The sequence below is a fragment of the Mustela lutreola genome, chromosome 1 (genome assembly GCF_030435805.1).
Source record: "Mustela lutreola isolate mMusLut2 chromosome 1, mMusLut2.pri, whole genome shotgun sequence".
Taxonomy (NCBI): Eukaryota; Metazoa; Chordata; class Mammalia; order Carnivora; family Mustelidae; genus Mustela; species Mustela lutreola.
The window spans coordinates 99702312-99715310 of record NC_081290.1 but is presented as its reverse complement, the minus strand read 5'-3'; the positions used below and the strand labels follow the sequence as shown (position 1 = coordinate 99715310).

General features: G+C 39.3%; 1 protein-coding gene across 6 annotated transcripts; it reads left to right on the top strand.

The window, feature by feature from the left end:
- Nucleotides 1-4296: 4296 nt before the first annotated feature.
- Nucleotides 4297-12920, top strand: GAR1 (GAR1 ribonucleoprotein). Of its 6 annotated transcripts, none has more exons than XM_059171035.1 (7): nucleotides 4297-4482; nucleotides 4940-5146; nucleotides 6598-6752; nucleotides 7222-7281; nucleotides 10594-10732; nucleotides 11857-11922; nucleotides 12623-12920. In XM_059171035.1, exons 2-7 carry the CDS (start codon nucleotides 4951-4953, stop codon nucleotides 12634-12636), a joined length of 630 nt encoding a protein of 209 aa, XP_059027018.1. In that variant the 5' UTR covers nucleotides 4297-4482; nucleotides 4940-4950; the 3' UTR covers nucleotides 12637-12920. The 6 variants fall into 6 exon arrangements, with proteins under 6 accessions (XP_059027018.1, XP_059026998.1, XP_059026978.1 ...); XM_059171015.1 differs by having other exon boundaries at nucleotides 4297-4492; XM_059170995.1 differs by having other exon boundaries at nucleotides 4298-4577.
- Nucleotides 12921-12999: the final 79 nt, after the last annotated feature.

Sequence of the window (12999 nt, the reverse complement as noted above, 5' to 3'; positions counted from 1 at the left end):
GGAGAAATACCCAGTAGTGCAATTGCTGGGTCGTAGGGTAGCTCTATTTTCAACTTTTTGAGGAACCTCCATGCTGTTTTCCAGAGTGGTTGCACCAGCTTGTATTCCCACCAATGGTGTAGGAGGGTTCCCCTCTCTCCACATCCTTGCCACCATCTGTCATTTCCTGACTTGTTAATTTTAGCCATTCTGACTGGTATGAGGTGGTATCTCATTGTGGTTTTGATTTGTATTTCTCTGATGCCAAGTGATGTGGAGCACTGTTTCATATGTCTGTTGGCCATCTGGGTGTCTTCTTTGCAGAAATGTCTGTTCATGTCTTCTGCCCATTTCTTGATTGCATTATTTGTTCTTTGGGTGTTGAGTTTGCTAAGCTCTTTATAGATTTTGGATAATAGCCCTTTATCTGATATGTCGTTTGCAAATATCTTCTCCCATTCTGTCAGTTGTCTTTTAGTTTTGTTAACTGTTTCCTTTGTTGTGCAAAAGCTTTTGATCTTGATGAAATCCCAATAGTTCATTTTTGCCCTTGCTTCCCTTGCCTTTGGCAATGTTCCTAGGAAGATGTTGCTGCCTGTGTTCTCCTCAAGGATTTTGATGGATTCCTTTCTCACATTGAGGTCCTTCATCCACTTTGAGTCTGTTTTCTGTGTGGTGTAAGGAAATGGTCCAGTTTCATTTTTCTGCATGTAGCTGTCCAATTTTCCCAACACCATTTGTTGAAGAGGCTGTCTTTTTTCCATTGGACATTCTTTCCTGCTTTGTCAAAGATTAGTTCACCACAGAGTTGAGGGTCTATTTCTGGGCTCTCTGTTCTGTTCCATTGATCCATGTGTCTGTTTTTGTGCCATTACCATACTGTCTTGATGATGACAAGAGCTTGAAGTCTGGAATTGTGATGCCACCAATTTTGGCTTTCTTTTTCAATATTCCTCTGGCTATTCGAGGTCTTTTCTGGTTCCATATAAATTTTAGGATTATTTATTCCATTTCTTTGAAAAAAATGGATGGTATTTTGATAGGGATTGCATTAAATGTGTAGATTGCTTTAGGCAGCATAGAGATTTTCACCATATCTTTTCTTCCAATCCAGGAGCATGGAATGCTTTTCCATTTCTTTATGTCTTCCTCAATTTCTTTCATGAATACTTTATAGTTTTCTGAGTACAGATTCTTTCCCTTTTTGGTTAGGTTTATTCCTAGGTAGCTTATGGTTTTGTGTGCAGTTGTAAATGGGATTGACTTCTTCATTTCTCTTTCTTCTGTCTTGTTGTTGGTGTGTAGAAATGCAACTGATTTCTGGGCATTGATTTTACATTCCGACACTTTACTGGATTCCTGTACAAGTTCTAGCAGATTTGGAGTGGAGTCTTTTGGGTTTTCCACATATAGTATCATATCATCTGCAAAGAGTGATAGTTTGACTTCTTCTTTGCCAATTTGGATGCCTTTAATTTCTTTTTGTTGTCTGGTGCTGAGGCTAGGACTTCTAGTACTATGTTGAATAGCAGTGGTGGTAATGGACATCCCTTCTGTGTTCCTGACCTTAGCAGAAAAGCTCTCAGTTTTTCTCCATTGAGAATGATATTCACTGTGGGTTTTTCACAGATGACTTTGGTGATATTGAGATACGTGCCCTCTACCCCTACACTTTGAAGAGTTTTGATCAGGAAGGGATGCTGTACTTTGTCAAATACCTTTTCAGCATCTATTGAGAGTATAATATGGTTCTTTATCTTTCTTTTATTAATGTATCACATTGATTGATTTGTGGATGTTGAACCAAACTTGCAGCCCTGGAATAAATCCCACTTGGTCACACCAGTTTTTAAAAAAGGGCATTAACAATTATAATTGTGTCTATATATATATATATATATATACACACACATACATACATATATATATATATATACATCTATTATGTATATATCTATACATACAACACACATACACTTATAACATTTTTATGCAGGGGTTTCCAAAATGTGAAAATTATTTTAGGGTTCTTCCAGGATGGAAAAGATAGAAAACAGCTGGTCTGGTAGATAGGAAATGAAGCTTTTCTAAGCAGGAAGTATATGACAACAATGGAGAAAGAGAAGCAAGGCAGTTGTGCCGGCCTGATTAAGCAGAGGGATGGTGTACAACATAGGAAGGAAATAAAATTAATCACTACAGGACCTAATCAATGGAGACATTTTACTCTAGATTTTTTTCTGAAGGATGTGGAGAGCTCTCTGAGGTCTTGAGGATGGCTTGAGAATAAGCCATTTTAGTTAGGTCAGTATGTCATCATATTCAATACCGATGGAAGAAAAGTTATACATGGAACCATTTATTATGGACTTTTCAATTCTTACAGATTATATTGAGTGATTTAGGGTAGGAATTAACACAGAAGTATGGTAATGACAACAAGATGCCTGTAATGACAGCACAAAGCTATCTTCCAGGAATTAATAGAAATTGACAGCTTTGGATAAAAGAGATCAATCAAGGCTGGGGTAGCAATGATGCTAACAATGACAAAAGGAGAGTGCTCAAAGACCTGAGTCCAAAGATTCAGAAACGAGGAGTATGATGCTACTGTGACGGCTGACAGGGGGCTGGAATGATGCACAATTTGGGAAGAGTAATAAATGGGGAGCGGGGACAGAAAAGGACTGAAGACTCTGAGAATCTAAAGTTCTACTTTATCCCTCTAACTGGCTGGAGAAGTTACTTCACTTTCTTGAATGTTAGTTCTTTACTGACAATAAGTAAAATAAAGGGGCACCAGATAATCTGGAAGGTCTTATAAAACTTTAATGATTTCATCACAGTGAGTTAGTTAGCAGTGGACACCAAATGGAGCTAAACACTGAACATAAAAGTTAGATGAAGTAAAGCAAAATAGAGCAAGGCAGTAAGTACATTTACCAAATCTGAATAAAAAATATATTTATTAAGTTCCTTTCATACATAGGATTGTTAGGGGCTTTCTCAAGAAGTTTATGTATTAGTGTAGAAGACATTGTGATTTCTAGCATTTCATAGTGAAGTTTACAACGTTGTATCCAAATCAAAATTAGCCTCTGAAGTAGGTTCCAATCTCTGCCCTTTCAGAGGCACAGTATTCGACTGTGTCAAATACCAAGGTAAGGTCTCAGACAATTCTGGTGTAAAAGATACCATCCAGAAGCCCCTGGATGGCTCAGTGTGTTAAAGCCTCTTCCTTCGGCTCAGGTCATGATCCTAGGGTCCTAAGAACGAGCCTCACATCAGGCTCTCTGCTCAGGAGGGAGCCTGCTTCCTCCTCTCTCTCTGCCTGCCTCTCTGCCTACTTGTGATCTCTGTCTGTCAAATAAATAAATAAAATCTTAAAAAAAAAAAGATACCACCCAAATTTAATAAATGGTTCACTAGCTTTCTTTGGAAAAGAAATTACACTGGAAGCTGAAATTAGATATCAAGGGCTTAAAGGGGAAGAGGGGCTTGCAGCACAGACGGTCCAGAGTCTGTCAGTGCTAAAAGTGTACTGGACAGAGGTTCCAGGCTAGTTCAGTTGGAAGAGCCTGCCACGCTCCATCTCCCGGTTGTGTGTTGGAGCCCCATGTTGGGTGTAGAGATTAACTAAAGCATGTTAAAAACAAAAACAAAAACAACTTGACAATAAACCTTTTGGTGCAAAAGATAAACATATTTGGCTTTTGTCACATAAATTATACTTTAAATTTTTTTTTTAATTTTTTATAAACATATATTTTTATCCCCAGGGGTACAGGTCTGTGAATCGCCAGATTTACACACTTCACAGCACTCACCAAAGCACATACCCTCCCCAATGACATAAAATATACTTTTAAAGAAAAAAATATTTTTAAGATACACATACACCTAGCTTTTCTTCCTTTAACTGATGAAACCGTAGGAGAAGACAGGCGCAGTCAGCTCACAATCGTACATACTTCAAAAGTTCCGGGAGAAACAAGCGCTCCCAAGAACGCAGGAAGACCTTGCACGGGGTTGCAATGCCACTAGATCCACCTTTGGGCAGAGCACAGCTGAAAATTCCTCAGAGATGTGGGCTGCAGAGTTGCTGCGGCTGGCAATGAATTGACGAACGAGGAGACCATTTCACCGCCTGAAAAGCCAGGGCTCACGGCCACTCCCCCGCCACTTAGAACCCGCAGGCTCCCGGGAGAGGCGGCGGATCACTAACGCCAGCCATCTCCCAGGGCAACAGCCTGACGACACTTCCTGCAGCTTCTTTGCATTCAAAGGACGCCACTATTAAACGTCACTTCCTACGTAGGTGAAGGCAAGTTGACCTGTCGTGAACTGGGGTTTGAAGTCAGTATTGCTGCTCTTCCAGCGGAAAAGGCTGTTCTGAAAGGCGACGGCGCCCCGGGTTCTGCTGGTGATTGGCTTTTTGTAAACCAGTCCTTCGAGTTTCTTGCCATTTCCCACCGCACCACACCCCTCCTCGCTTCGCCCTCAGTGAGTGCGGGTACGGTGGCCGAGGAGGCTCGTGTATAGCGGAAGTACAGGGCAGGTGGGCGTGCTCAGCGGGGCTGGAGGTGCACGTGGCGTCGGTGAGTTGGAGTAGGGAGCAGAAGGGTCCGAAAATGGCTGGACCCGGAACCCAGCTGAGGGAGGGTTGGGGGGAGGAAGGGAATGCATTGTGAAGACCTTCCTGCCTGCTCTGGGAGGAGGTACTAAGCGGGGACGCCGAGGCTGCTGAGTGGTCCGGTCAGCGCGCACAGGCTCTGGGGAGGTGACTCTCCTCACCTTTTAGGTTCATCTCTAGCGACTTGGTCGTGCGTGAGGTGGCAAGGTTGCTGTATTTATTATTGTCCCCCCGTATAGTGTTCTAAACGTGGCTCAGAGGGGTTAGGTGGTGCACCCAGACGGCACAGTGACCCAATGGTACGCACTTTTTTTTTTTTCTCAACAGGTAAAGTAAGCATGTCTTTTCGAGGAGGAGGTCGGGGGGGCTTTAATCGAGGTGGCGGTTTCAATCGCGGCGGCAGCAACAACCATTTCCGAGGCGGAGGCGGGAATTTCAGAGGCGGCGGTGGCGGCCGAGGAGGATTTGGACGAGGAGGTGGCCGCGGAGGCTTTAACAAAGGCCAGGACCAAGGACCTCCGGAACATGTAGTTTGTATGTCGCCTTAAATCTTAGCCTGCTTGTTAGCCTGCTTGGGGCGGAGGTTATGGGTTTAAGTTCGGGGGTTACATGCTGAAAGATACTTCTAGCAGCTCTCCTACGGAAGTTGCTGCTTGGTTGGGGGAGTCAGTTCTGGAGATGCTGTAAACTGACTTAAAATAATGCTTTATTGCTGTGATGAGAAAGGGAAGATGAAGAAAGCAAAAGAACACGTAGAATGCGTACGTGGAGGTGGAAATTGAGCTTGGGCTGAAAACGAAGTTATTAAGTAGGTAGTATTGTGTATTTACTCCTGTTGTTCCCGTTTTACAGGTAAGAAAACTGTGATTCAGAGTTAGGTTTCTTTAACTCTGGAATCATAGTAATAAGTGATCAATTTGAGATACAAAGCTTTTCTGACTCCAAAGCCCATGCTCTCAGTTGCTGTTCATAAGTAAGAGAAGTGTGAAATAAATTGCTTGGAAGGGAAATTATAGAGGGGAAGCCAAGAAGAAGACCTAATTAGAGTAGTTTTGAAGTAATTATGAATGAGGTGGGATGGAAGCCGCGGAATGTGACACAGATTGGACAGGAGAAACCTACATCAAAAAGGAGAAATGATGAAGAGAGTTTAATATAAAGACGAGGTTGGGCCTCAAAAGCAGTTGTGCAACATGGTTTGAAGAGTGCAAAGGGTAGAGTCATAGGTCCTAGCCCCCCAGCATGCAATGATCCAGGCGTGGTGCACTGTGAGGGGGATGGAAGTGAGGGAAAAAAAGGAAGGGTTTGATGGGAGAGAGATTCCAGTGGAAACAAATTTAGTAGAACTTGGATAATACTTGGGAATAAAAGGTTCCAGGTTTTGAGCTTGGGTGATAGGGATGAAGAATTGGTTTTGCAGGTTTTGCAGGTGATGAGTATTTTTGTATGGGGTGATAGTCAGAAATAATGGTATTTTGAGATCCCACACTTCTTTGAAAAAGAGTGAGGAGTCATTGGTGTAGAGGAGGTAATGGGAAGTTATAAAAGGGGAGGAGAAAAAGAACAAAGACTTGATTTACGGTTAGGGACTGTGGAAATGAAAAGAGACAGTAGAGTGTAAGCATGGTGTTTAATATAATAGTTATTATTATAATAAAACACCTGTTACAGGTTGGTTTTAATGTGCCAGGCATTTTTCTTAGCACTTGACATTTATTATTGTGTTTATTCCTCATAATACTGTATGTTAGGTGTTGGTACTGTTATTAGTCCTTATTAATGACGGGGACACTGAAACAGAGATAAGAATCTTACTGCAGTTCACATAGCTAGTGTGGAGTTTGGGGCTTTTTTTTTTCTTTTTGGCCTCAGAGGAGAACAGATAAAGTGAAATCCCAGGTAGCCAAGAAGAAAGCTTCCAGATGATGTTAGTCAATATCATTTGAAATTGTTTTATATTTTAACATTTTCTTGTCCTATTTCAGTATTAGGAGAGTTCCTGCATCCCTGTGAAGATGACATAGTTTGTAAATGTACTACAGATGAAAATAAGGTGCCTTATTTCAATGCTCCAGTTTATTTAGAGAACAAAGAACAGATTGGTAAAGTGGATGAAATATTTGGACAACTTAGAGATTTTGTATCCTTTTTAATTAGATTAAATTAATTAATTAATTATTACCCAGTGATCTCATTCGAAGGTTACCATTTGCTTTTTCTGGAGCTAAGTCCTGATTTAATTAGACTTCCTGCTTCATTAAATTGGACAGAATATTGCTATGATTGGACCATAAAGGAGAATCAAGAGAGGAGGATGTATTTCCAAATATTGAAAAGACCCTATAAGAGTGACTTCCTTTTTTGGAAGGTTTTAGAAATGATTGCCATTTGGATAAGTGCTACAGGATTAAGGTACTTTGTTTTGATTATGATGATGCCACAGGAGTAGTGTGGAATTAAAAGTTTTAAAAACAAAAACTTCATTTTCTCTTGGAAACTCACTTCTTACCTTTCCTAAATATTCCCATATGACTTTGTTTTTATAATTACATATGAATTCATGAGGTTATTTTTGATCTTAATTGCTTATTCCTTAATACAACTAATAGTATTTTTCTGTTAAATTGTCAGAAAATATGAAGGCATCTTCCTTTAAAAAACTGCAGAAGGTGAGTCAAGCTTAGGATAACTAGGATCTTTGGTTTTATAAGTGAATGACCTTCCTTAGGACAGTGCTACTTAGCACTTGAGAATCCCCTGCTGTATCACTAGTGAAGCTCTTAAATTCAGATGTTTTGTACTTTAAATGTTGAACTTAACTGATCTCTAAAAGCCAATTATTTAATATTTAACATTTATTTTAAAATAAATATTTATTAGCAAATTCTATAACTGCTATAATGTGTTTTTTAGTTTATGTAAAGCTCTTACTGGAAAGCTTACATGACCTAAAATTCTAAGTAAAATGTTAAATTTTGAAATATTATTTGGGAGAAGTCAGACATTAAATGATTTCACAAATATTTCAATAACATTTTGATACTTGGTATGAAGGAGAAATACAGATTGCTATGAGAATGTTAGTAGTGGGACCAAATTTAATATATTGGATTTCTGAGGAAGTGAACTAGAAGCCGAGACCTGAAAGTTGACTAGAGGTGATTCTCAAACCTCATTGCTCATCAAAATATCTACAGGAGGGGCGCCTGGGTGGCTCAGTGGGTTAAAGCCCCTGCCTTCGGCTCAGGTCATGATCTCAGGGTCCTGGGATTGAGCCCCACATCGGGCCATCTGCTCAGTGGGGAGTGTGCTTCCTCCTCTCTCTGCCTGCCTCTCTGCCTACTTGTGATCTCTGTCTGTCAAATAAATAAAATCTTAAAAAAAACAAATATCTACAGGAGCTTTTAAGGTCATCATTTCTTGGCCCCACTCTTAGAAATTTGAGCAAGTAAGTCTTAGATAGGGATCAGGATTCAGTTGTAAAAAAGGAGGCTCCTGGATAATTTTGATATATTAGGCTAACACTTGGGAACCACTGCTAGCCAAAGAGGTGGAAGCCCATTGCAAGTAGAGAAAAACAGTTTGTACAAGTCTCTGAGACAGGCAATTTAAGGATCTGAAAAAGCAGAAGTATAGTTCAGATACAGAACATTTAAATGAGACTGGAGAGGTGCAGGCGTTCAAAGTAGTGGGAAAGAGTTAAGTGTTAGTTTTGTTTTTAAATATTGTTTAAATTTTAGTTTAAATATTTGTTTTTAAATATTAGGATAAATACAGTCAAGTTATGTTAAAAAAGAGTACTGGAAAAATAAAAGAGGATGCTGGAAAGGGGTTAGTACAGTATGTAAAGGAGGCAGGACAGAGAATTGGATTAATCCTGGAAGAGATGATATTTCGGACTAGGGTGGTAGTGACAGTGGAAATGGAGAAAAGTGGATTGATTCATGAGAGATACAGGAAGTAGCAGTGATAGATCTTGGTAGTTGATTAGCAATATCTGGGGTGCCTGGGTGGCTAAGTAAAGCCTTTGCCTTCAGCTCAGGTTGTGATTCCAGGGTCCTGGGATGGAACCCCCTGGTTGGCAGCTGGCTCCATGCTCAGCAGGGAGTCTGCTTCTCCCTCTACCTCCCCTCCCCCTGCTCATGCTCTCTCAAAAATCACCATCTTTCACATGTCTGATTTCAGCATCTTTGTGGATGTACCAAAATCAGGAACATTGGAGAAGAAGGGAATTGGGGGAAGATGGTGGATTCAGTTTTAGACATAATGAATTTGAAGCACTTAGGAGATACTCAGATAGTTAGGAGCTCAAAGGAAGAGCCTGGATTAGAGATGGAATTGGAAGTTGTCATTGTACAGACAATATATGGTACAGTCTAGGAAGAAAGAATGAGAAAAAGAGCTTTGGGATACCTCCTAAATTAATATTCTCTCTTGGAGACTGAGAAGTCACATCAGTAAAGGAGGACACAAACCAGGAGAGTTTTATAAAAGTGGTTTTCACCAAAGTCAGAAGAGCAGAAATGCTCAACTGTGGCAAAATGCTGCTGTAGAGTGTTCTTTGGATTTAGCAACAGCGAGGGCAAAATGTCATGGAGCCAGTGGAATGCTGGGCTCACTGATGAGATGGGGACAGTGCCTTGTTGCTGGCATGTGGCTGCTACTGGCTGTAGGAACCCTGGCAAGTACCCACTGGGAAATTGACTTTTGCTTTAGGTGGGCCTGAGAGCCAGGCTTCTCATTTAGTGACTTGAAAAAAGGAATTTACCTGCAGTACCCACTTAAATTCCATCTGGATGCCTGCCCTTTTTCATGATATTTTTACTTGAATATATATTATTTTAAAGATTTTATTTATTTGAGAGAGTGAGTGAGAGAGAGCATGAACAGGGGAGGGGCAGAGAGGGAGAAGCCGACTCCTGGTTGAGTGGGGATTCCAGTTAGGTGGGGCTCAATTCCAGGACTCTGAGATCATGACCTAAGCGGAAGGCAGACGCTTAACCAACTGAGCCACCCAGGCGCCCCTGTGGATTTTTTATTTAGTGGGTTTGTTTTGTTTTGTTTTTTATCACGGATGCTAAATTGGTACATTCTGCCTTTCCCCATTTCTAGATTCTCTGTTTAGGTTCAGATCTTCCTTATCTAGCCTAGGCTGTCTCATTGAATTTTCTGTAATGATTGAAATATCTACCTAGTATAGTAGCCACTAACCATTTGTAGCTGTTGAGCACCTGAAATGTGACTAAAGTAACTCAGGAACTGAATTTTTAATTGTTAATTGAATAGCCACATGTGGCTAATGACTGCTAAATTGGGCGGTGCAGAGCAAGACAGTATTTTTGAGAGAATGGGTTTGAAGGGAAGAGTGATAAGGTGGTATCTAAAGAGGGAGTCAGACATCTTATAAGTGATACATTACCATATGAAACTGCTTATGCGTGTTTTACGTAAAATTGTGAACTATACCTCATTATGTTTCATTATTATGAAAAATGTCTTTAATCCCAAATAATAGAGTGGGTTTAGTTGATGCATATCCTTTATGACTTTGTATGTTCAGCAAATAGTTACTGATCTGATCCTTTATTAAAGTTTTGAAATAACTAGTATGTGCCTCATTTTTAATTTTAATGTTAAATTTTTAATAGTTTTCATTTTAGGGCAATTCTTTTGAGTGAAGAGGTAGTTAATTTTTGGAAGGCATCCATTTATCAGGAGAAATGAGACGGAATTGGTCTTGGGTTTTTTGTATGCATGTAAATGCTTATTGTGTATGAAGTTTAAGTGCTTTGTGTACATTACTCTTTGGATCTTCACAAAGACTTTGGGGTAGGTACTTTGTTTTCTTGATTTGATAGATCAGAAAACTAAGGCACAAAGAAATTAAGTCTTTGCCTTTTAAGTCTAGTGAGTAGATTCTTAACGATTATACTGTAATGCTTCCTAAGTCGTCACACTAATTGTTTCTGTTATACTTCCAGTTTTATATAGACCCATATAAACTGCTGCCACTGCAGAGGTTTTTACCTCGACCTCCAGGTGAGAAGGGCCCTCCAAGAGGTGGTGGCAGGGGAGGTCGAGGAGGAGGAAGAGGTGGAGGTGGCAGAGGTGGCAGAGGCGGTAAGTTATTTTGGGGGGAAATTTTCTAATGAGATTTCAAAGTAGCAGCCAATTCATATAGTACAGTTCAATTTTTTATGTAAGCAAACCTCCTTTATGCTTATTTATTTATTTTTTTTAGAAAAGCTATTTTCAAATCTTGGCAGATTGTCAGAGTAATAGTGCTCAGTTTCAATAACTCATTTAAAAAATCTAATAAAGTGTAATTTTGAAGGATTTTATCTTTTTGGGGTTGTTCATGTTTTGTTGAGCATTTTATAAGGTATAAAATGGTGGGTGGTTAGACGATGAACAGAGTTGGGGATAAGGTGCAGCAGCATCGAGTATGGCTAGATCTGTTAGTAGTGGGGTGGTGGATGGGTGGTGGGATGACTGGCAGAGCCAAGTTAGTAGGAAGGGGAGCGGAAGACTGGTTGGATATCTTCTGTTACTGAAACAGAAAGGAGAGAACTGTTTTTACCCTTGTCTTTCTCAATTTAGTTATTTCATTCTAAATGTGCTTTTTTGGGTTCACATAGCTAGGAGATAATCTCTTTAAGAAATCTGAATATATGTCTATTAAATATTTTTGAGACTCTAATTAGAGATCCCCCTCCCATTCTATATTCAGTCTCATATATAACGAAAAGAATTCATGTTTTCTTAAAACTTGTATATTTGTATACCAGTATTTTAGAAATATGTTTGTTTTTCCTCTTGTTATAATTCATCATTCCTTACCACGAAAAGAATTAAAAATGGAGACTGAAATAGGAAGCTAAATGTGTGTTAAATAATTAAAAATTTTACATTTTCTAGTCAACATGTGAGCATCAGTGATCGTCCATAATGTAGCTCAATTAACTTTAAATAATTGTTTTATTATAGGCTCTCCAGAGTGAAATCAGCTCCATCTGCTACCCTTTGTTCTTATGATAAACATCCTTAGTTCAATTGAAAAAGTAATTAAGCAAAAGTTGAGGTACTCCTACACTTAACAGTAGGGCTGAATGGAACTTTAAAGTAACAAGTTTTTGTAATTCATTAAACCAGAATACTTGTTTAAAAAGTTGCAATCTAGGGTATTAGGCTTATCAGAGTAGGATAGGCTACAATAATTTTATAAATATTTCCTTTATTTTTAGGTGGTTTCAGAGGTGGAAGAGGAGGTGGAGGCTTCAGAGGAGGAAGGGGGGGTGGTGGTTTCAGAGGTGAGTGTGAAAAAACAAATCTTGGAATCACTGAATTTCTGAATTGGTATTATCTACCATTTTAAATTTTAATTCAGTCTTATTTTAGTTTCTCCAGTGTATGGAAACCGTGGTGTTCTTTGCTTTAGCCTGATTTATAGCTTTATTTTGATCACTTCTGTGCTTTGCCTTTTGAATTTTTTCACCTACTTCTAATTTGTTTTGCCGTATTAATTTGACAAACAAAAAGGTATAATATGAATGACAGTTAAGTGTGGTAAATTGGTTGGCTAAACAGTCTAAGACCTCATGCTGATTTTAAACTTGAGATTTCAGGTATCGTGCTATTAAAAATTGATATTCTGGGTGAAGTAAGTCAAGCAGAGAGAGTTAATTATCATATGGTTTGCTTATTTGTGGAGCATAAGAAATAATACAGAGGACATGGGGAGGTGGAGAGGAGAAGGGAGTTGGGGGAAATTGGAGGGGGAGACGAACCATTAGACTGGACTCTGAGGAACTGATGGTTTTGGAGGAATGGGGGGTGGGAGGTGGGTGAGCCTGGTCGTGGGTATTATGGAGGGAACCTATTATATGGAGCACTGGGTGTGGTGCATCAACAATGAATTCTGGAACACTGAAAAGAAATTTTAAAAAATAAATAAGAATTTTAAAAAATTGATTTTCTGTAGCCTTAATACTTTCATTTTCTCTTAATCAGGGAGAGGACATTAAGTATAACAGTTGGCAGAGAAACTTTCTACATGAACTACTTCTATGGATCAGAAACTTGTTTCTTGAGCAAGTCTTGAAGAACTGATCGTTTTCTGACAGTGGAATTAAAATGTCAATGCCATGCAAAAATGAGTGCAACAGAATAGGTGATTTTGCTCTAAGAGTATGAACAAACGTTTTAATGTTTTGTACAATGTTTGGAACTCTGTGGGTGCTTAATAAATGGGCAGTTTCCATTTGAAGCATACTTGGAATTTTTAAAATAAAATGTTTTATTTCTTTAAGTTGTAACAGAGCAGCTGTGTTTATTAAAACAGGGCTATTTTTGAAGCTAAAAGGTACAACTAAGCTTAAACTGAGTGG